This window comes from Pelophylax lessonae, assembly GCF_965119305.1.
Source record: "Pelophylax lessonae genome assembly, chromosome: 3".
Classification (NCBI taxonomy): Eukaryota; Metazoa; Chordata; class Amphibia; order Anura; family Ranidae; genus Pelophylax; species Pelophylax lessonae.
The window spans coordinates 430,109,043-430,130,658 of NC_138770.1; the positions used below are offsets into that span (position 1 = coordinate 430,109,043).

General features: G+C 44.9%; 1 protein-coding gene across 1 annotated transcript in view; it reads left to right on the top strand.

The window, feature by feature from the left end:
• ENPP1 (ectonucleotide pyrophosphatase/phosphodiesterase 1) overlaps nt 1–21,616 on the top strand; it is a 194,996-nt gene that overhangs the window by 141,743 nt on the left and 31,637 nt on the right. The window contains exons 13-16 of the mRNA XM_082250115.1: nt 3,420–3,551; nt 4,236–4,267; nt 17,939–18,066; nt 19,807–19,879. Of these exons, the coding sequence (XP_082106241.1) occupies nt 3,420–3,551; nt 4,236–4,267; nt 17,939–18,066; nt 19,807–19,879 (365 nt within the window). The remainder of the gene's footprint in view (nt 1–3,419; nt 3,552–4,235; nt 4,268–17,938; nt 18,067–19,806; nt 19,880–21,616) is intronic.

Consider the following 21,616-nt stretch of genomic DNA (forward strand, 5'->3'; position numbering starts at 1 on the left):
ATACAGGTAACCTGGTCAGGTGGTTTGCGGTTATCTGCAATAGAATTAGCTGTGTGGAACACAGTTAGGCATCTAGCTTTTTGCTGGAGCTTAGTCCTCAACTGCTTTTTTTTTTTCTGACCTGAAGGCATAATGTGCTAGTATGCATGGCATACTAGCACATAATATGAAACTCACCTGCAAACGAAGCTCTCATTGCCACTGCTGGAGGCTGCATCCATCTTCACCTGTCTTCCTTTCGGGCCTGGCCGGAGCCATGTGATGTCACTCCCAGGAGCTGCCAGTTTACAACACAGGGCTCTGAAGAAATGGCACAGGTGGCCGTTCCTTCAGAGCGCATGCGCCGATGATGTCATCGGCTGCATATACAGAAAAAAATCTTCTAAACGGTGAACGTTTAGGAGATATTTACAGTACCTATTGTGACAGATTTGGATATCAGATCCCTTTCCTCCTCACTAACTCGTGACAAAGGACCTGCCAATCTCACACCACGCTGTCACTTATGTAATCATGCCACTCTCAGCTGCACCCTGCACAAAGATTTCCAGCTCGTTGGACCACAATCTAGGTGCCAGCAGGCTGAGGGAAATTGTCACTGGACTAATTAAGCAAACCCGTTAAATGCCACCACCTCCATTTGGTCCGAGCGGGAGGAAGCTCGTAATTCTAGCAATACCAATTATGATTTTAGACTAATCGTCTGTAACACACACTGTCACCACAGACAGGTATGTTCATAGGATTTATTCTATACAGTAGCACTCTTCAAGAGACAGGTTCTTTGTTAGCTTGCATTAAGAGCTTAGGGACAAGGTAACACATGTCAAAATAAGGTTTTAATACTGAAAAGGTCAAGGTTTGTGCAAATAAAATATTTACAGAAAAGAGGTGTTTTAAAGAAATAGAGACATAATTCAGCAATAGAAAAATAAGGTAGAATTGAGGAGGAAGAATACTTGCAGTCAATGTCCTGGGTGCTATCAGAGTTCAGTTATTGGTTCCCAAACTTGACAGATGTTCCTGCTTGGATGGTACCATGAAAACTCTCTCAACTGGTTAGGTCTCCCTTTTTCTGTGTCATCATAGGGGTGTTGATAGATGCCCCTGACCAAACAAACGGAGTGTCCATGGGCTGTCCTGAGTTTATGACAATATCAGGTCCCTCCTGAACGGACGGTTTTATGCCACTATTTATATCTTCCAATATGTACTGGAGGCATTCTTTAAACTGATAGATTATTATTCAGCATGGAATTTCCCATCCAGGGATACTAAACACAAGGTAGCTCAGATAAACTTGTCACTCACAAGGCATCTGACAGCTATCTTCCCTTCTATATGTGCTAGTGTGGTTATGTATGACCTTAATTCATTTAGGGCTCTTTCACACGGGCGATCCGATCAGATCCGCCTGTCAGTTTTTTAGGCGGATCTGATCGGATCCTCCATGCAGCTCTATGGGGCAGAGGATGTCAGCGGAGACACCTCCGCTGACACCCGCTGCCATCCGTATCGGATCCTGTCCGTGAAATCTGGACGGATGGAAACCCTATTTTTCCATCCCTTCAGTGATCGGATCGGATAAGAGCGGGCAGGCGGTCCACTCTCATCCGATCCCCCATAGAGGGCAGCAGGGGCTGAGACACCTCCCTCTCTGCTCTGCAATTTGGCTTCTACAAATGGATAATGATCCTAAACACACCCCGAAATCCACGGGGGATTACATCAAGAGGCGTAAACTGAAGGTTTTGCCATGGCCTTCACACTCTCCTGACCTCAACATAATTGAAAATCTATGGATAGACCTTAAAAGAGCAGTGCGTGACAGACAGCCCAGAAATCTCAAAGAACTGGAAGACTTTTGTAAGGAAGAATGGGCAAAGATACCTCAAACAAGAACTGAAAAACTCTTGGCTGGCTACAAAAAGCGTTTACAAGCTGTGATACTTGCCAAAGGGGGCAGTACAAGATATTAACTCTGCAGGGTGCCCAAACTTTTGCAGACACCATTTTTTTGTTTTCTGTTATTTTGAAAGTGTAAATGATGGAAATAAAATCAAACTTGTGTTGACATATTATAAGAATGTCTAATCTGTAATTTGATGCCTTTTGGAGATTTTTCCATCTTTCCTTGTCTTCTTTATGCACATTAATACAAATTTTTACCTGGGGTGCCCAAACTTTCGATCCCCACTGTAGGTGAACCTTGAAGGTACCTACCCCTATATATACCATAGCACTGGGAGTTATACTAAGAGGGTCCCTAGTGGGCAGAGGAAATTGGAGGCCCAGCAGTTTTGATTGATAAATATTTATATACCAGCTTACAAGTGGATTGAAGGTAAGAGTTCTGTGAGCCCAGTGGTGACAAGGGAGTGTCTGTATTTGACACAAAAGTGATACTGTTCACAGGTGTTGGGATGTCACATCACGGAGAAAAATGCATACTTTTATAAGAGACTGATTCAACTTAAACTAGCACAGACTTCACTTTTTTGGAGATCTTTAAGGACGTACAGTATATAATACACAGTATACACAGGATTGTGGATTAAAGATATTAAGTTGCAGATAATATCCTTTAATATTATAGCACATTATTTTTTTTTGGATTAAGATTATGCACATAGTTACAAAAGATTGCCCTGTGAGGCTCTCTCTCCTTCCCGCTGGCTTTTAGCTGCTGCAGCCTGCAGGGAGAGACACAGGGCATCAATCCTGTAATTGCGTTCCCTTCCTTATTCTGCTTGCTGATGATTCCCCCCTAGTGCCCCCTGTCGCTGTCCCACCCCCTGCCCTTCCTGTGACACTGCCAGCTTCCCTGTCCCGCCAGCTTCCATGGGTACAGGGCATGCGTCAGGATGGGGAGAGGAGGAAGGGGCCGGTAAATATATAATTTACTGGCCCCTTCCTTTTTTGAATGGACAAAATGAGTGATTGGTACTGATCAGTCCTGTGTTCATTGATAACTGAGTATACTAAACTGTGTTTACTATGCTTTAGTTTTTGAATGAACAGGAGCCGCACGCCTGTCAAATGAGGACCCGAGGCTTTGTTTGTACAGCTGTGGCATCCCCATAGCATCCTGCACACGGCAATAGCCACATTTGAAAAAAACACTGGTTCACTTAGGACAGACCACAGAGCCTATGTCAATGACCCCAAAGACTTAATTTACAAACCAAACTTTATTTTCTAACTCAATGCAGTTTTATCTTTTACATTTAGAAAGCATTTTTGTAAGTTATGTTATGCTTGTGTCCACTAATTCAGAGGCCCCAAACAGCCTCAATGGCTTCCTAAATGCAGAGTACAGTTTACTGTATGAGGTAGTTCTACATGAAGGTGATTACATGTAAAAAGCTTTTTTTTTTCTTCATGTTCTGGTTAATTACATTTGATGGAATCGATTTCAGGTATGGAAGAATCACGTTGTGAAAATATAGCATATCTGGGATCATTCATGAATACCTCTGAAGATTATGTTGTGGTATATGGGCCATCAGCACGTTTGAGACCGACTCGACTACCAGATGAGTATTTCTCTTGTATGTACTTATCATACTAACTGCTGTTATCAGGGATGTTTTATTTTTCATTGCAAGTTATATAATAACGACTTAGGCAGCTAAATGTGTTGTTAGCCAGCTGGGTTGTACAGTGGAAGTAATAAGAGCAAAATATCCTATCATCAAGCTGCTTCTTATGGTGGCACTCGGGCAAGATTGCTTCCCAGCCCTGCTGCCTGGGTCCATAGAAGCAGACAGTGGTGCACTGTCACAAAACAGACTTTACTACTGCTTTAAGGTAAAAAAACATAAGGCTTTATAACTACTTTTTCACAATTTACAACTGCTTTAACTGAAACCTATGTATAAATTGTCTTGACTTTATTTTAAGCAAATTTTAAAGAGTATGTGTAGCCAAAACCTTTTTTTTTTATTATTATTTTAGTGTTCTATAGAGTATTTCAGAGTATCTTTGCAGAGATTTCCATTTCCATCCTGTCTTGGAGATGCTTACGGAGTTAGAGGGAGTCTTCCCAGTAGATACAAAGACAGCAGTAAAAACATCAACGGGTCTAACACTTCACTAATCTATCCAAAAAATGTTTTGCCTATACATACATTAAATAGTTTATTTGCTGTGCTGCTAAAGATAATATTTTGTTCTATATATTTGACTTTGTATCAATAATTCAGGTATGTAATTGTCCAGTATGGCTTTTCCAGTTGACTATGCAGATGTGGCCAAGAATCTTACAGTAAGTAAACAGGTTTTTAGACTACATGAAAATACAATATGCATGTACATTTTTTGGAGCTGTAATTTTTGTCTTAATTATTTATTTTTGGATACTGTTTAAACAACAAACGTATGCTTTACAGGGCCGGATTAAGAGCATCATGGGCTTGGTGCTGAGGATTTTGAAGGGCCTTAAGGGCCGTGCCTTGGCATGCACCCAGAGGAGGAAGGGTGCAGCCATGCATGTCTAATTCAACATGGGATGCTGTCTCTGAAGCCCATAAACATATCCATGCATCGGCAACTGTCCCTCCTTGTCCGGCCTTCGTGCTGTGTGGGGAGGTTCTGAGGGAGCTGCCTGGGGAAGCGAGCATAGAAGCCAGACTTCTGTGTTTTCAAGTGACAGAAGAGCGGTAACAAGCGGTATAAGTGAATATGGCCAACCCGGGGCCTATATAAAGGTAGGGGCCTGGAGCTGCAGCTCCAATAGCCCCTACGTTAATCTGGCCCTGATGCTTTAAGAATATATTTGAGTGCCTCTTCTTCAATACTCCTAGGTTTCCATACATAGTACCTTAAAAATTATAAATTCCATCAGAGCCTGCGATTTTTAAGATATCTTTTTTTATTTTTTTATTTTTTGTTTTGTTTTTTATTTTTTATTATTTGGCTAAGAAACTGTGACACTCATACAGGTTCTTTGTAACAACAATCATGGGGTCATTCATTTCTAGTTTTTTATATAGGACACTGATTCTGCCTACAGAATTAATTTATCTACTGTATATAAAATTAGATGTGTACTGTCAAATTGGAGTGGCTGGTTTGGTAAAGATTGCTAAAAATAGTGTTTTTCATTTTGCTGCTCTCTGCCCAGTTTCATGGCACACCTTCCCTGTTTTTTTTCCTTCAAGCTCATATAGTTTGATGTGTGAAGCTTTGATGTTAAAGTGAAGTTCAAACAAAGGTGAAGAGTAGGAAAACAGACAAAAAATTATGAAATGTTGTAAAGAAAACAAATAAAAAGGACCCAAAAAATGTTATTGCTGGTTCAATCATCGCTCATAAAAAATAATAGATTTTGCCAGATTTAGGCCTTATGCACATTGCTGCAAATAAACTCATGTTTCTGTGAGTTTAGGTGCTTTTTTTTTCTGCTGCTAATGTTAATCTCAGGTGTCCATGCACACATGGACGTTTTTAGCAGTTTAGCAACAGGAGAGTTTAGAGGATGTTTTCTGAACACCCTAAGATCGTTTTCAGGAAAGGGAATTTTGACCACAACAAATGCCTAACAATAGGCACATTTAGCACTATAGCATTTATTTATTTTAATGGCGAGAATAAGCTAAAATTCTGGCCATTGAAATAAATAAATGCCCAAACTGCAAACACTGCTAAACTCTGATAAACTGTTGGCATTTAGGTCTCTTTCACACGGGCTTTCCGATCCGGTCCCCTTGTCAGTTTTTCAGGTGGACCGGATCGAATGCTCCATGCAGCCCTATGGAGCAGCGGATGTCAGCGGAGACATCTCTACTGACACCCGCCGCTATCCAATCCGATCCTGCCCGTGAAATATGAATGGATGGAAACCCTATTTTCCATCCGTCTGGAGGATCGGATCGGATCAGATAAGATCGGATAAAAACGGACAGGCAGTCCGTTATCATCCAATCTCCCATAGAGGAAAGCGGGACTCTGACAGAGCGGAGACAGAGCTGTCATCTGCCTGATCAGCGGGTATCGATCCCCGCTGAGCAAAACGGACTCCGTTGGGCGCACCGCCCGTGTGAAAGGAGCCTTATGGTTCCCTCAATGAACTGTAGCTCCCAGTGTCGGCAGCACTCATGCAGCCCCAGACCATGACACTCCCACCACCATGCTTGACTGTAGGCAAGACACACTTGTCCTTGTACTCCTCACCTGGTTGCCACCACACACGCTTGACACCATCTCAACCAAATAGGTTTATCTTGGTCTCCTCAGACCACAGGACATGGTTCCAGTAATCAATGCCCTTAGTCTGCTTCTCTTCAGCAAACTGTTTGCAGGCTTTCTTGTGCATCATCTTTAAAAGAGGCTTCCTTCTGGGACGACAGCAATGCAGACCACTATGATGCAGTATCTGGCGTATGGTCTGAGCACTGACAGGCTGACCCCCCACCCCTTCAACCTCTGCAGCAATGCTTGCAGCACTCATATGGCATTTCCCAAAGACCTCTGGATATGACGTTGAGCACATGCAGTGTGCGACCATGGCGAGGCCTGTTCTGAGTGGAACCTGTCCCGTTAAACCGCTGTATGGTCTTGGCCACCGTGCTGCAGCTCAGTTTCAGGGTCTTGGCAATCTTATAGCCTAGGCCACCTTTATGTAGAGCAACAATTCTTTTTTTCAGATCCTCAGAGACTTATTTGCCATGAGGTGCCATATTGAACTTCCAGTGACCAGTATGAGAGAATGAGAGCGATAACACCAAATTGAACACACCTGCTCCCCATTCACACCTGAGACCTTGTAACCCTAACGAGTCACATGACATCGGGGAGGGAAAATGGTTAATTAGGCCCAATTTGGACATTTTCACTTAGTGGTGTACTCACTTTTGTTTCCAGCAGTTTAGACATTAATGGCTGTGTGTTGGGTTATTTTGAGGGGACAGCAAATGTACACTGTTATACAAGCTGCACACTCACTACTTTACATTGTAGCAAAGTGTAATTTCTTCTGTCATTTCTTCAGTGTTGTCACATAAAAAGATATAATGAAATATTTACAAAAATGTGAGGGGCGTACTCACTTTTGTGAGATACTGTATATTTCCCTGACTAATCTGCTGAGCACTGCAAGCTGTAATGGGAACAAGGTAACAATATTGCTTAGAATGAAAATATGAAAGGTGAGAAATACACTTTAACCGCTTGCCGACTGCGCACAGTATATTTACTGCGGCAGTCAGCCCCGGCCAGGCAGAGTGACGTAGATCTACGTTGCTAGCCTGTCACCGGGTTTTGAGCCAATAAAGGGCGAACGCGCGCCCGCTGAGGCGCGCGCCCGCCTCGGCTCATTCACAGAGGAGTCCGGGCGTGTGACCGGCGGACCCGATGTCCGCCGGTCACACTACGATCGTTGGTAGAGCGGGAGAAAGGCGGGCGGCTTATGTAAACAAGCCGCCTGTCATTCTCCCCTGTGTAAAAATGGAGATCAGACGGTTCTACTATGTAGAACCGTTGATCTCTGTTTTTACAATAGGAGACATGTCCCATCACAGTTAGAAACATGCCCCTAGGACACACTTAACCCCTCCCTCTCCAATACAGTTAACCCCTTCCCTGCCAGTGTCATTTTTACAGTAACAGTGCATATGTATAGCACTGATTACTGCAGTAATGTCACTGGTACCCCCAAAAGTGTCAAAAATGTCAGTCAAGGGTCCGATCTGTCCGCCGCAAGGTCGCAGTACCGCAAAAAAAAATCGCAGATCGCCGCCATTACTCGTTAAAAAAAAAAACACCAAAAATCTTTCCTTTTGTTAGTAAACGCGATAACTTTTGCGCAAACCAATCAAAATACGCTTTTTGCGATTTTTTTTTTTACCAAACATATGTAGCATAAAACAAATTGGCCGAAAATGTTAAAAAAATTTAGATTTTTACATTTTTTTGGGGGGGAATTTCATATAAAAAAAAAGTGAAAAATATTGTTATTTTTTGCAAAATTTACGCTCTTTTTTTGTTTATAGCGCATGATCAAAAAATTGCACAGGTGATCAAATACCACCAAAAGAAAGCTCTGTTTGTGGGAAAAAAAGGACGTGACATTCGTTTAGGTACAGCGTCGCACGACCGCGCAATTGTCCGTTAAAGTCACGCAGTAAAAAATCGCAAAAAACCCCCTGGTCAGGAAAGGGGTAAAATCTTCCGGGGCTTAAGTGGTTAAGGTGCATTTATAGTGTAAATCCCCTTAAAGAGTTTTAGAATATTAATTGCCCACCCTAGTTTACCCAAATCACTAAAGGATTCATAAACTGTCTGATCAGTGTATTGTGTGTAATGTAATGTTGTAATGTGTGTATTTGCATTATACAGTATATCACAGAACACAGGAGAGTTAATTCTTAGTTAATTTAAGTTAAGTTTAGGTTAAGTTAATTTTAAGTTAATTCTTAGACCAATGGGTTATGCTCCACCATTAACTGGACACTGGCAAAAAGTAAAGCTTGACTCTTCATAATTTCCCCCCTTCCTCCCAGCATTGCCTCAATTTTTTGCTAGGTGATGAACCTGTCTCTCCTAGCTGATAAAGTTTTTTTCCTTTGGCACACTAAGTCTTTTAACAACTGCATCGGGATGCTGAACCTTGTTGCTGAAGAGAAGCTCCAGCTATCCAGATTGGACCCTACACATGTCTGTTCCTAAACGAACTGTACCAAAACCCCAGGGAGAAGAATGGGAATGGCCTGTGAGCTGCTGCCTGGACTGGATTCCACTGTAGGTGCTCACCTTGGCGGTTGCATCATGTGAGTTAGCAAGCTGTTACTATTCAGGTGCAGGGCCGTGATCTGCTGTGAGCCATTTCTCTGAATGCCCTATGGAGTAAGCCTGACCATTGAAAGGTGGGGACTGAGCCATTTGATGCCTCTGCTGAGTTCAATGTAAGTTGCCTCTAAGATGTGGGGTCCCCATTGTTGGGTTAGTGGACTTTCCTGCCACGATTAGGAGCAGGGAAGAGCAGTCAGCTAGAGCAACCATAGGACTCCATAGTTTTTTGATGTACTAGGCTCCCTGATCCTCTGCTCTTTGTGACCCTATTTTTGAGTATCTTGGGCGCTGGCCTGTGCAAGTGCAGCTGGGATGGCACTCTGCGATCTATATTGGATTCTGCCTTTTCCTGACTTGGACACTGACTGCACAGGATGTATTCTTGGCAGCTCCACAGCAGGCAGCACAGGCTGGATTGTGGTAGGACACTGGGAAACCACTACTTTCTTTGATCCAGCACTGCAAGCATAGCAGGTCTGACTCAAAAGGGGCAGAGATCTGGGGGACTTAACTTATATAATTATAAGTTAAGCACATTATAATTTGAACAGTTGGCAGATATCCATTAGAACTTATGGTGGGACATCCATAAATGGTCTATAGGAGCTGTCCTGTGAGCTTTCCCTCCAACCCTTCCTAGGGTTGCAAGGGGAGGAGACAGAAAAGTAAAGGTCCAAGAAGTGGATGCCTCTGAGATACAAGAACCCTCTGAGGAGTACACTCCTGCATCACACATTTCCCAAACTCAAAGGATCACATGAGCAGGATCTGTATGAATCTGAAGTTGTTCCTACCTGTCCCCTCTGGGCTTAAGGGTGACATGGTTGGTGTCTTGGAAATCGCTCAGATTAGCCAATTTTTTTCCTATGCATTCTTACAGTAAATAGATTTTATACAAGGACTGTGCCCATCTCTAAACAATTTATGTAACAATACCTGATGAAGGACATCCCCTTAATCAGTCCTTCTTTAAGGCATCATTTTCCTTGGAAAGTAAGGCCATCCAACCCACTATTGCATCTATAGGGGTTTGCCAGATTTTTTTGGTGTTGGTAAAGGGCATGGCTAAGGAACCATAGGCCCTTAAGTTAGTGTCTTCAGCTAGACAACACTTGAAGCTCTTTCTTAAAGTATTATGCCTGTTTTGGTGGGTTAAGCGATTCCCTGTAACAACTCTCACATTGGACTTATGCTTGTTCATATAAAGCCTGTGTTATGGCTAAAATTCTGGTTGCTAGAGCTCAATTGCAAGAAAAAGCAGGAAAGTATGCCTTTCAAAGGTGAACACCTCTTTGGCAATGCCTTGAATACATTTATGCAGAAGAAGATGGGAGGAAAAAGCACTCTCTTACATTTATATAGGCAGCAGAAGCCTGCCAATATGGGCAACAAGCATGTTGAGGGACATCTGGCTACCTTTTTCAGCTGTGCAGATCTGATATATTTCCTATGTCTGCGTTGAAAACATTGTGTTCAGAGGCCACAAGTTGAAGTTTCATGTTTTGCCTTCTCCATGCTTCATGCCATCAAACATGACTTCTGCACCCAACAAAAGAGCAGCCCTGCTTGCTGAGCTGGACCTGTTGTGTTCTCAGGGGTTCATCTCCCCTGTTTCAAAACGAGAAGGGTTTCACAATTACTATTCCAATTCAGATGGCTCCCAGGCCAATGTGTAACAGATGTTGTAAATTGTACACAGATGTTTGGCTTGGTTCTTAGTCTCCAAAACTCTGGAACTGCTACATCAACTGGAGTATCTGGGCCTTATCCTGGACCTTACCCTGGCATGCTTGTTCCTTCCCCAGAAAAAGCTTCAGACCTTCCAGTCCAATGTAGGGGAAATATGTTCCCTTGTGCACCCCATGTTCGCATTTGCATAAAGGTACTGGGTTTGATGGTAGCTTGGCTCAAGTCCAAAATGAAAACTCAAGTCCTAGGGGACAGAGGTCTATCACATTCTGTGACTGCCACCTTGCTGATGACCATAAAGCACTCATCATTAGGATTTAGTACAGCACATGAAAAGCATACTTAGCTTGGTGTGAAAATTAGAAGCTACATACCAAGAAATATTCTATGAGAGGACTGTATCCTTTCAGTCAGGATTGATTATGTCCTTGGCCCTAAAGTCTAGTAATGGTCAGATTTCTGCCTTGGTGGTGCTTTTACAGAAACCGCTAGGTTCCCATTGATTGGTCAGAGCCTTTGTACAAGGGGTGACTTACACTGTACCACAGATATACTCTTCCCGTACTCTGTGATCTCAATCTTGTGTTATAAGTCCATCAGGGGCCACCATTTGAACCTATATAGGACATTTCTTTCCCTCTTCTTTACCTGTAAGTATGCATTTCTTGTGGCTATCACTTTAATTAGTAGAGTTCCTGATCTTTCAACCTTTTCCTGTAAGGAACCATACTCTACAAGGACAAGGCCGGTATTAGACTTAAGAAATCCTTTCTACCAAAAGGTGGGCTCGGCATTTAATTTAATCTGGGACATGGTGTTACCTTTTTGTCCAGCTCTTATTGCACTTCACTGCATGTAGTTAGGGTTGTGCGAGCCTGTCTTGCAGCCATGACCTCTCTATAATAATCTGATGCTTTCTTTGTGTTATCTGAAGGCTCCCTCCTGAAAGGGAGGTTGCCTCTTGATCCCCATTTGCTAGGTGGATTAAGCAGAACACTACTCTGGCAAACCACTTGAGAGGAAAGCTCCCCTCCTTTCCAGTAAAGACTGACTCTTCCAGTATAGTCGGTTCTTTGTTGGCTTTTCAGCATCAGGCCTTGGTTTATTGCCTGGGCTGCGGTTACCTACTCCTAATGGAATTGCTTCTGGACATCTCAGTGGTCTAAGAAATAACGTTTGTGTGATATACGATTAAGAAAAAGGGATTTTTGACTTACCTGTAAAATTCCTTTCTTGGAGTACATCACAGAACACTGACCCCCCCCCCCCCCCACTTGTTTCTATCTGATATTGCCTAATGACAAAACTGAGGAAATATTGGGAGTGGGAGAGGTTACACAGGCCTGAGTTAGGGTTTGCTTATTGCCAGTGTCCAATTACCTGGAGGTGAAGCATATACCACAGTGGTCCAAAAACTCTTCTGTGTTCTGTGATTTAATCCAAAAAAGTATTTCTCTTACGTCCTCCGACAGTCGCCGCCCACTTCATATTCATCACCAATGGGGTTATGTCCTTTATTCCGTAGGAGTAGCTAGGCAATAGAATATGTTAGTACAAAGACTTTTAACATATCCCACCCCCAGGGGGTGGTCCCCTCAGTACATAACCCTCCACTTCCTGTATCCAACTCAGTTTCATTTGTCTAGCTGTCAGGAGTAGCTGGAAGTTTCTGTGCTGGGGCACCTTGTCTCAGCTCTCTTTCCTTTCTTTGGATTTTATTTGAGTTTTTTTCTCTCTTTCTTGTTAGCTGTTATTTTACCAGCGTTAGTTAGTTCTTCTGATGAAGAGGATCATGCGGGCTGCGTCTCGGGCTGACCCCCCTGGTAGCAGGCTGTGGGTCAGTGGCTTCTCAGCCCGCCATCGAGCGTTCAGTCAGGTATCGCTCCTGAGTTATCTGAACGACCCATCCCTGTTCCGTGCAGGGATGCTAGGTGAGGTGGCTACCTCACTGGACGCTGTGCGGTTTCTCAACCCACCTTCTGATGCGTCCTGGATGCGACTCTCCCTGCCTCATGTGCAGCGGTTTGTTCGCCTGTGCGGGTCCCCCACGCCATGTGAGAGGTAAGTGCATTTATGTGGGGACCTGTCTGTCTGGGGGGTGTCAGTCTGGGACTGTGTACCTTGCCCTGTGTTCACACTATTACGTTTTCCCTATCTCTCACATTGCAAGCTGTGGGCTGCAGGAGGGGGGGCTGGCTGCACTCTGTGTCAGTTTTCTGTTTGTGTGAACGGCTGTGTGCTGTGGGGCTTGAGTTTCTCATGCTTGGGGCACATTACAGCGCCGCTGCGGCGGTTTACCATGTTCCTTTTTTGGGCAGATGGTGTGTTTTACTTCTCCCTCATGGGGTGTGGGAGCGGCAGTTTCGGCGCCAAACGGCGCCATTTTGACTGCGATCGCTCCGGCCGCATGTTTTACATGCATGGCGGCCATTTTCTTGTAGCCTCCATAGGCTTTCATAGAGCGCCCTGTATGCCAGCATTTCCTTTCCTTCAGGAGCACCGCAGGCAGCAGCAGCAGCACCGATCTCTCCAGGTTCATTTATTTTTATTCCCTGTATCCTGCCTTGGTATACTTGTCCCTGTGGGGGTCCCTTGTGTGGGATGCTTAGTGTGAGTGGGCTACGATCGCAGCGCTCTCTTAAAGGGGCGGTCACCCATTTATTTTTGCTGCTACAAGGGCATGGATTTTCAGGAATACTAGTTTCCTGCCAATTTAGGGGGAAGCCAGGGGACTGCGGTTTCCCCCCCCCCGGGGGGGGGGGGGGGTTTGGCTGCGATTGTGGCTAGCCTTGCGACTCAGGTGCAAATGCTGGTGGTTGCTCAATCCTCTAAAAGGCCCAGAGTTTTCAATTTCCTCTGTTTCAAGAGGGTGATGGTACTGGGGCTGCTGGGGCAGAGATCTCCTTATCGGGGTCTCGTTCCTCCCGGGACCTTATAGGGTCAGTAATGGAGGCTGAGGTAGAGGGGGTTGATAATTCTCCCCCTGGCTCGTCTGAAGAGCTTGCGCTCATGGATGAATTGGTTGCTTCTATCAAGCAAACTCTGCGTTTGGAGGAGGAAACATGTCCTCCTGCTGCCTTGGCGGCTTATGGGACGCAGAAAAGGCGCATATCATCGCAGATGTTTCCATGCACTGATGATTTTCAGCGCGCTGTGAAAGAACGATGGCGTAATATACGCAAACCTTTTGCTGTGCCAAGTAGGTTTAAGCTGCGCTATCCTTTTACGCCCGCTACTGATGGGCGTTGGTGTGTCCCACCTCCGGTGGACCAGGCGTTAGCAGTTTTGAACAAGTCCACTGCGATTCCTGCTGCAGACACCCCGGTGTTCCGGGATGCCGCGGACAAGAGGATGGAGTCCTTTGCCCGTCGTACCTATTCTATTATGGGTTCTATGTTGAAAGCTTTATTGCTTCACTTATGGCGGCCCAGGCGGTCGCGAACTGGACGCAGGTGCTTAGGCGTGTCCTGGGGGCTGATTCTGCCCCCCAGGCGACTTTGGATATGGTGGATCAAATCCACCAGGGTGTCATGTATTTGTGTGATGCGGACCTGGATATGGTTCCGTTGGCTGCACGTGTACACAGTGTGGCGGTGTTATCTCGCCGCCTAGTTTGGTTGGAGTGTTGGTCTGTGGATCAATCTTCACGTAGGACCTTGGCCAATCTGCCGTTTGATGGTTCTCGCCTTTTTGGCGAATCCCTGGATGCCCTAATTAAAGGGGTCATGGGGGGTAAGAGCACGCTCTTACCTCAATCCCACTAGACTAAGACGGCTCCTGGAAAACAGAATGATTTCTTTCGGCCCCCTCAGGGGTCCTTTCGTGCCTTTCGGTCACATTTTTGGGACAAGCTGTCCAAGGGTCAAGGCTCCCGCAAGAAGCCGTGGGCAGGTAAGCAAAGGTCCGGCCAATCCGGTTCTGCGGCCCACTACAGTGCGGCCTGAAGGGGCGCCCTCACCCACTTCACAGGAAATCGTTCGATCTGGCCACTAGATCGAGTTTCTCTCTCGGCCGGAGAGCAGATTTTTTCCCTCAAGTCTTCTGTTATCCCCGGAGCGTTTGCGGGACCTGCATCTAGCGGTGCAGGACCTGAGGGCTCAGGGAGTGGTGGTCCCGGTGTCTCATCGGGACAGATTTCGGGGGTTCTGTTCCAATCTGCTCACCGTGCCCAGGAAGGAGGGCAAGGTGCGTCCGATTCTGGACTTGAAGGCGCTGTACCGCCTTGTGCGGGTGCGCAAGTTCCGCATGGAATCCCTGCGGTCGGTGGTGGCTGCCCTGGTTCCGGGGGAGTTCATGGCTTCCATCGACTTGCGTATGTGTGGCGTATCTTCACATCCCGATTTTCGAGGGATTTTCGAGGGTCACCAGAGGTACCTTCGATTCGCCATAGCGGAAGATCATTACCGATTTGTGGCGTTGCCTTTTGGTCTCGCCTCTGCTCCAAGGGTGTTCACCAGAGTGCTGGCACCGGTTCTGGCTTTGTTGAGGGCCCAGGGCATTTCGGTTCTGGGGTATCTGGAAGATATTCTGGTTCGGTCTGCGACCAGCCAGAGTCTGGAGAAGGATCTGTCCGTCACGTTGCAGACTCTGCAGGAGTTTGGTTGGACGATCAATTTTCCAAAGTCGACATTGTGCCCATCGGTTCGGATTTCTTACCTGGGTATGATTCTGGACTCTGTCCAGGCGTAGGTCTTCCTGCCGGAAGAAAAACTCGCAGCTCTTCAGGAGGCAGTCAGGTCCCTCAGGGACGTTCCATCTTCGTCCATTCGGACGTGCATGCGGTGTCTGGGATTGATGGTCTCGGCTTTCGAGGCGATTTCCCTTCGCCCAGTTTCACACGCGGGATCTCCAAGCGGAGATATTGTCCAGGTGGGACGGGCGTCCGCAGTCTCTGGATCTCCAGATGTCATTGAGTTCTCAGACCAGAAGGGATCTTCTGTGGTGGCTTCTATCCCCCTCAGTATCGGGGGGCAAGTCTTTTCGTCCCCTTTCGTGGACGGTGATCACCACGGACGCCAGCCTGTCGGGCTGGGGTGGTGTTCTGGGCGTTCTGTCCACCCAGGGTGTTTGGTCGACGGAGGAATCCTCCTTTCCGATCAACGTTCTGGAACTGCGAGCGATACTCCTCTGTCTTCGTCGTTGGACGGACAATCTTCACGGCTACCCGGTTCGGGTGCAGACGGACAATGCCACGGCGGTGACTTACATCAATCACCAAGGGGGCACCAGGAGTGCCCGGGCGGCTCGAGAAGTGGCCGCGATTCTGTCTTGGGCCGAGACGCATGTCCCGGCAATATCGGCAGGTCACATTCCGGGGGTGAAAATTTGGCAGGCGGATTATCTGAGCCGTCGAACCCTGGACCAGGGAGAATGGTCCCTTCACCCGGCTGTCTTCCAGATGTTGTGCGCGAGGTGGGGTCTTCCGGAGGTAGACCTGTTCGCGTCTCGTCTGAACTACAAAGTACCACGGTTCGTGGCAAGGAGTGCGATCCTCGGGCAGACGCGTCGGACGCGTTGGTTGCCCCGTGGCATCAGTACCAACTGATGTATGCGTTCCCGCCGATTCAATTGCTGTCCAGGTTCCTTCGCGGAACCGACCACGGTGATTCTTGTGGCACCGGACTGGCCTCGCCGGTCCTGGGACGCAGACCTCGTAAATCTGGCAATCGACGCCCTGTGGCGTCTGCCTCTTCGAGAAGATCTTCTGTCGCAAGGACCGATCTTCCATCCTGCTTTACAGTCGCTGGCCTTGACGGCCTGGCTGTTAAAACCGAGGTCCTGAAGAACAGGGGTCTTTCCCCTGAGTTCATTCACACCTTAATAAATGCGAGGAAGTCTTCCTCGGGGAAGGTTTATTACCGTACTTGGAAGGCGTATTTTGCCTGGTGCGTATCCAGGGGTTTCTCTCCTGACACTTATTCGGTGTCTAGGGTGTTGCCCTTCCTTCAGACGGGTGTTGACCAGCGTCTGGCGCTGGCCACAATCAAGGGTCAGGTGTCTGCTTTGGCCGTTCTTTTTCGACGGCCTGTGGCATCTGATTCTTTGGTTAGCACTTTTGTGCGGGGGGTACGTCATCTGATCCCTCCTAGGAGGGAACCTCTTACCCCTTGGGACTTGAATCTAGTTCTATCAGTGTTGCAGCGTGCTCCTTTTGAAAGGTTCAGGGAGATCTCGCTGTCTTTGTTATCCAAGAAGGTCGCCTTTTTGGTGGCTATCACCTCGACTCGACGAGTGTCGGGGCTGGCAGCCTTGTCCTACAAGTCTCCGTGTCTGGTTGTGCATTTGGACAAGGTGGTCTTGCGACCTAACCCTTCTTTTCTTCCAAAAAGGGTTTCGGACTTTCATCTCAATGTGGACATTGTCAAACCTTCGCTTTGCGCGAAGCCAAAGCATCCGACGGAGGTGTTGCTTCACTCCTTGGATGTTGTCCGGGCGATTAGAGTCTATTTCACATCGACTGAGTCTTCTCGCAAGTCGGATGCCTTGTTTGTCCTTCCGGGAGGTCCTCGGAAGGGCATGGCGGCGTCGGCTTCTACAATCGCCAAATGGATCAGACGGACCATTGATCAGGCCTATGCTTTGAGGGGGAAAGTTCCCCCTGTACCTGTGAAGGCGCACTCTACCAGATCTCTGAGTACGTCTTGGGCCTGTCGTCATGGGGCCTCTGTGGCCCAGGTGTGTGAGGCGGCGACTTGGTCGACCGTACACACTTTCACGATATTCTACAGAGTAGATGTTCAGGCATCGGCTGATGCTTCCTTTGGCCGCAAGGTTCTTAGTGCGGCAGTTCCCTAGAGCCCTTGTTACGGGTTCTTTGGCTTTTTGGGATTTTTTGTTTTTTCCCTGGGTTTTCTTGCTCCTGTTGAGCGAGTGTTTTGTTCTTATGCCCAACTGGTTTCCTTCCTTTGGTAAGGTTCCTTTCTCTGATGGGGAGACGGCGTTGCCTTGGGCGCGGCTGTGTTCTTCCCACCCCTCATGTTTACACTGCTTTGGGACATCCCCATTGGTGATGAATATGAAGTGGGCGGCGACTGTCGGAGGACGTAAGAGAAAACGGAATTTTTGTAAAATCTTACCTGTAAAATTCCTTTCTCTGAGTCCTCCGACAGTCGCCGCCCCCGCCCCTCTTTTGGGGTTTTGATGTACTCTCTACTGCTATTCCACTGAAACTGAGTTGGATACAGGAAGTGGAGGGTTATGTACTGAGGGGACCACCCCCTGGGGGTGGGATATGTTAAAAGTCTTTGTACTAACATATTCTATTGCCTAGCTACTCCTACGGAATAAAGGACATAACCCCATTGGTGATGAATATGAAGTGGGCGGCGACTGTCGGAGGACTCAGAGAAAGGAATTTTACAGGTAAGATTTTACAAAAATTCCGTTTTTGCAGGCAAGTCCAAAAACCTGTTTTTTTATGTAATTGCAGAACAATTAACACCATTTAATACTATTACAGTGCAGAAAAAAGAATCAGCATTTCAAACCATTCCTGAAGCAGAACTTGCCCAAGCGTTTACACTTTGCCAACAATGAGAGAATTGAATCACTTCACTTTTACTGTGATCCTAAGTGGCAAGTTGCAAAGTAAGTTTATTACAATATATGTTCATATAAGTATTTTTAGATAAATAATAGATATACTACAGCCTCGAAAACAAACTGTGGTGTTAAGAACAGGTAGTAATGATAACGTATGTAAGAAGGGAAAACTGCAATTGTTAAGCAGGCCGTAGAGAGATTGAAATTTGGTTGGTTCAGCAGGAATTGTTTTTTTGATCTGTCTATGGGCAAGCTGGTTCTACTGAAGTCGATCCATCAATCAACTTCAGTACAACCAGCCTGTAGTTTTTTTTTCCACAAGATCACTGACGGTGGCTATAGCCGCCAGTAGTGATCATTGTATCTGTCAGTGGGAAAGGCTCCCTGCTGGCAGAACACAAAAGTGCTGCTGGAGGGATTCCCTCATCAACAAAGGGGAATTAGGCAAATTTCTTTCCTTCAACCCATATTTGAAGGAAAGAAATTGCCTAGTGATTCACCTGCCTTAGACTATAAATACAGAATGTTAAGAAAGAGTAGTTTGAATGAAGAAGACACCTATGCAAAATACTATGGCTAAAATGGCCATGTGGCTACTACAAAGCTAGAGTAGGATGCACATTCTTTTCTCAGGCAGTACCCTAATAAAGTAACAAAGGAGTAGACAAAAACCTTACTCATGGCCACATAGGTGTCATATGTTGCTGTAAAAACTCATGTTCATACCTAAGCTAATTATGTACACAACAATAAATTAGATGTATGGAGCCTAGTATAAGGCGTAACCCTTAGAAGCAAGTGGAGAGAGTTTCTGTTCAGTTCTGTTATACTATAGGGAACAGCATCAGCCTAGCTAGGACTTGTTCATTCACATTCCCTTTTTCAGAGGCTGCATAATGAATACTGAGATAGCAACAATTACATTTCGCAAAACGTTAAGACAAAAATTATTCCACAATTTTGCTTGTGGTTGGATTACTATAAACATGTCTCATTGATGAGCTTATATCTAAGTATGAGCTTAGCTAATACGCTGGCCTATAATTATTCTGCTGCGGAACTACAGTGAATTATCAGAATTATTTTTATCATTTAATTATTAGAATTAAAATTATCAGCCTACTCAAAGGCTGGTTTTGACTTGTTCTAAAATGTTTTATGGCCTCCTTTACTCAGTCATGCTGATTGACAAAGCTTATGTTGCTATTTCGTATACATTCTTGTATTTACCGTATTTTCCAAGGATTTTTGCTTATTTCCTAAATTTATAATATAGTGTATAATGTAATAATTTTAGTTACAAATGGAGGCTGATTTACTAAATGAGTTGAGAATCTTTGAATACCCAGTTATGTGCAGATGCTTTTTACATGATTAGATTAAGATAATAAATAAAATGATTGAAGTGAATAGTGAATCAGCCCACCACCTATCAGTGTATGACCAACTCAAGTTTTTTTTGTTTGCGGGGAGCAGATCTATTTGCAAGTGTCAGACCTTGGAGCAAAGCCAGTCAGTTCTCTCTGGGTCAAGGTTATCCTGAAAGTTCTACTTACTAGTTCAATATCATGACGTCGCACAGGAGGAATCCTAAAAAAAATAGACTGCTTCACTTTAAGGTCATGAAGTCAAAAGAGAGAGAATTTTGCACCAAACCTTACTGTGATGTAGTCTTTTTTGACCGAGAGCTTTGGAAATGCTTGCTCTACTGACTTTGCCCAGGGGGAGCTTATGCATTAATTCAATGTCTTTAGAAGCTTTAACTAGTATTTCTTTTAATTGTAGGTTACGAAGTGACATCCCAAAACTCTGCAATGGGGGATTTCATGGTTCTGATAATCTTTTCAAGAATATGCAGGTAATCTATGAAGCATATATTTAACGACAAATTAACTATAAACTATAAATAAAATAATATGCTGCACCCAAGTAATAAACATACAAAATTTAGAAAAACGGATTCGTAGGATTAAGTAATAAATTGTCAGCTACCTCATGAATAGAAAACATGCAATGCTAAATCAATGGTAAAGGAATACCTAATTAAATCTGTGCAGATATAAACATGTAAACATCATACCAAAAAATATTTGATATAAAAACCAATTAATCTTGGGGTTGATCATGACTATAAACTGCTCACCTATGGGAATAATCACTGGGTGTTTTTAATTTCCACTTTTTTTTAGCACAATAGTGGCATGATCTTCTTTTGAATTTTGAATGTTTAACAATGGATTTAAAAATGTTTTATGGACTATATTTTATTTATGATGGATGTTTTGTACATTTTTAGTATGATTGTCACATGTTCATATTCAGGGAGAAGTTTACTTTTAGCAAAAACTGCATTAATCTACCCTTCTGTATTAAAGGTGGGAACAACAAAATTTATAATGAAGGTATACTGGACAGCCACTGAAATATCTAGTGAATATTTAGAATGAACAGACACACCAAGAGCAGTTTTGACGACTTAAACATACAACTTAAACATAAACTCCTATTCCCAATATCCCAAAATATAAAATAATACTTACCTCTGGCAGTGTAATTTCAACAGCTTACACTGGATAGCTGGAGGAGCAGGACAATAAGAAATCCTGGCTGCATGCTTGGTCTTTCCACAGCTCTAAAAAACAGACTATTCCTCATGCTATGGACTCTTTTTAAGGTTCTGTATACCAGAGACCACCCACAGGATATAATCATTCCTCTTGACCACTCACAGGTCATTTTGTGAGTGAGGTCATCAACACATGGTTGCACTTACCCCCACAACCACATGGTCAATTGGATATGCGGCAGCCATCTTTAAATACACAACATCAAAAGCTCATTAAACCACCTATCGGTGAGAGATGTTATTACACATATATGGAAATATTTGTTATGAATCAGTTAAAAATATCCACAACTGATACACCTTCTTAGTTCCCTTATCTAAACTAACCATGAAACCTTTTACCCAGCAACTTACCTACTTTAGCATAACAGCCACCATTGTCTACTCCAAGGTCCAATTCCCTAGCCTCTCCCTCTATGTGTATCAATGCCTCTCCTCTTCTGCCATTGTCTAATTACTCTCTGCGCTGACCCAGCTTCTCCTCCCCTTTCTCCACATCTTTACATAACCTTTTTGTAGCTACTGGGGAAGATGTGAAAGAGATTTTTACAAAACGCCACCTAAGTGACAGCAATGAGTCTGCTAGGGCTGCTGACATCACCTCCAAGATGGTGGCGTCCAGCACCAGTCTCAGGTGTTTTGGATACTTAAACAAGTGAGGCCTTTTACAGGTAAAAAAACATACTTCAAATATGCTAAATGCACATGTAATATTATGAGAAGATTTTTGTTTAAATTAATGGTCCTGCGTCAGGGTATGACATTCACTAAGAATAGTAATAATAACTTTCTTTTTTAAAATACCAATTATAGTTATTCAAGATGACAAGACCAGATGCAAGGTGAAGCAATCGCAACGACTATATACTGCGGCGGTCAGCCCCGGCCAGGCAGAGTGACGTATGGATACGTCACTCCCCTGTCACTGACTTGCGAGCCAATTGCGGGCGGGCGCGCGCCCGCCGCGGC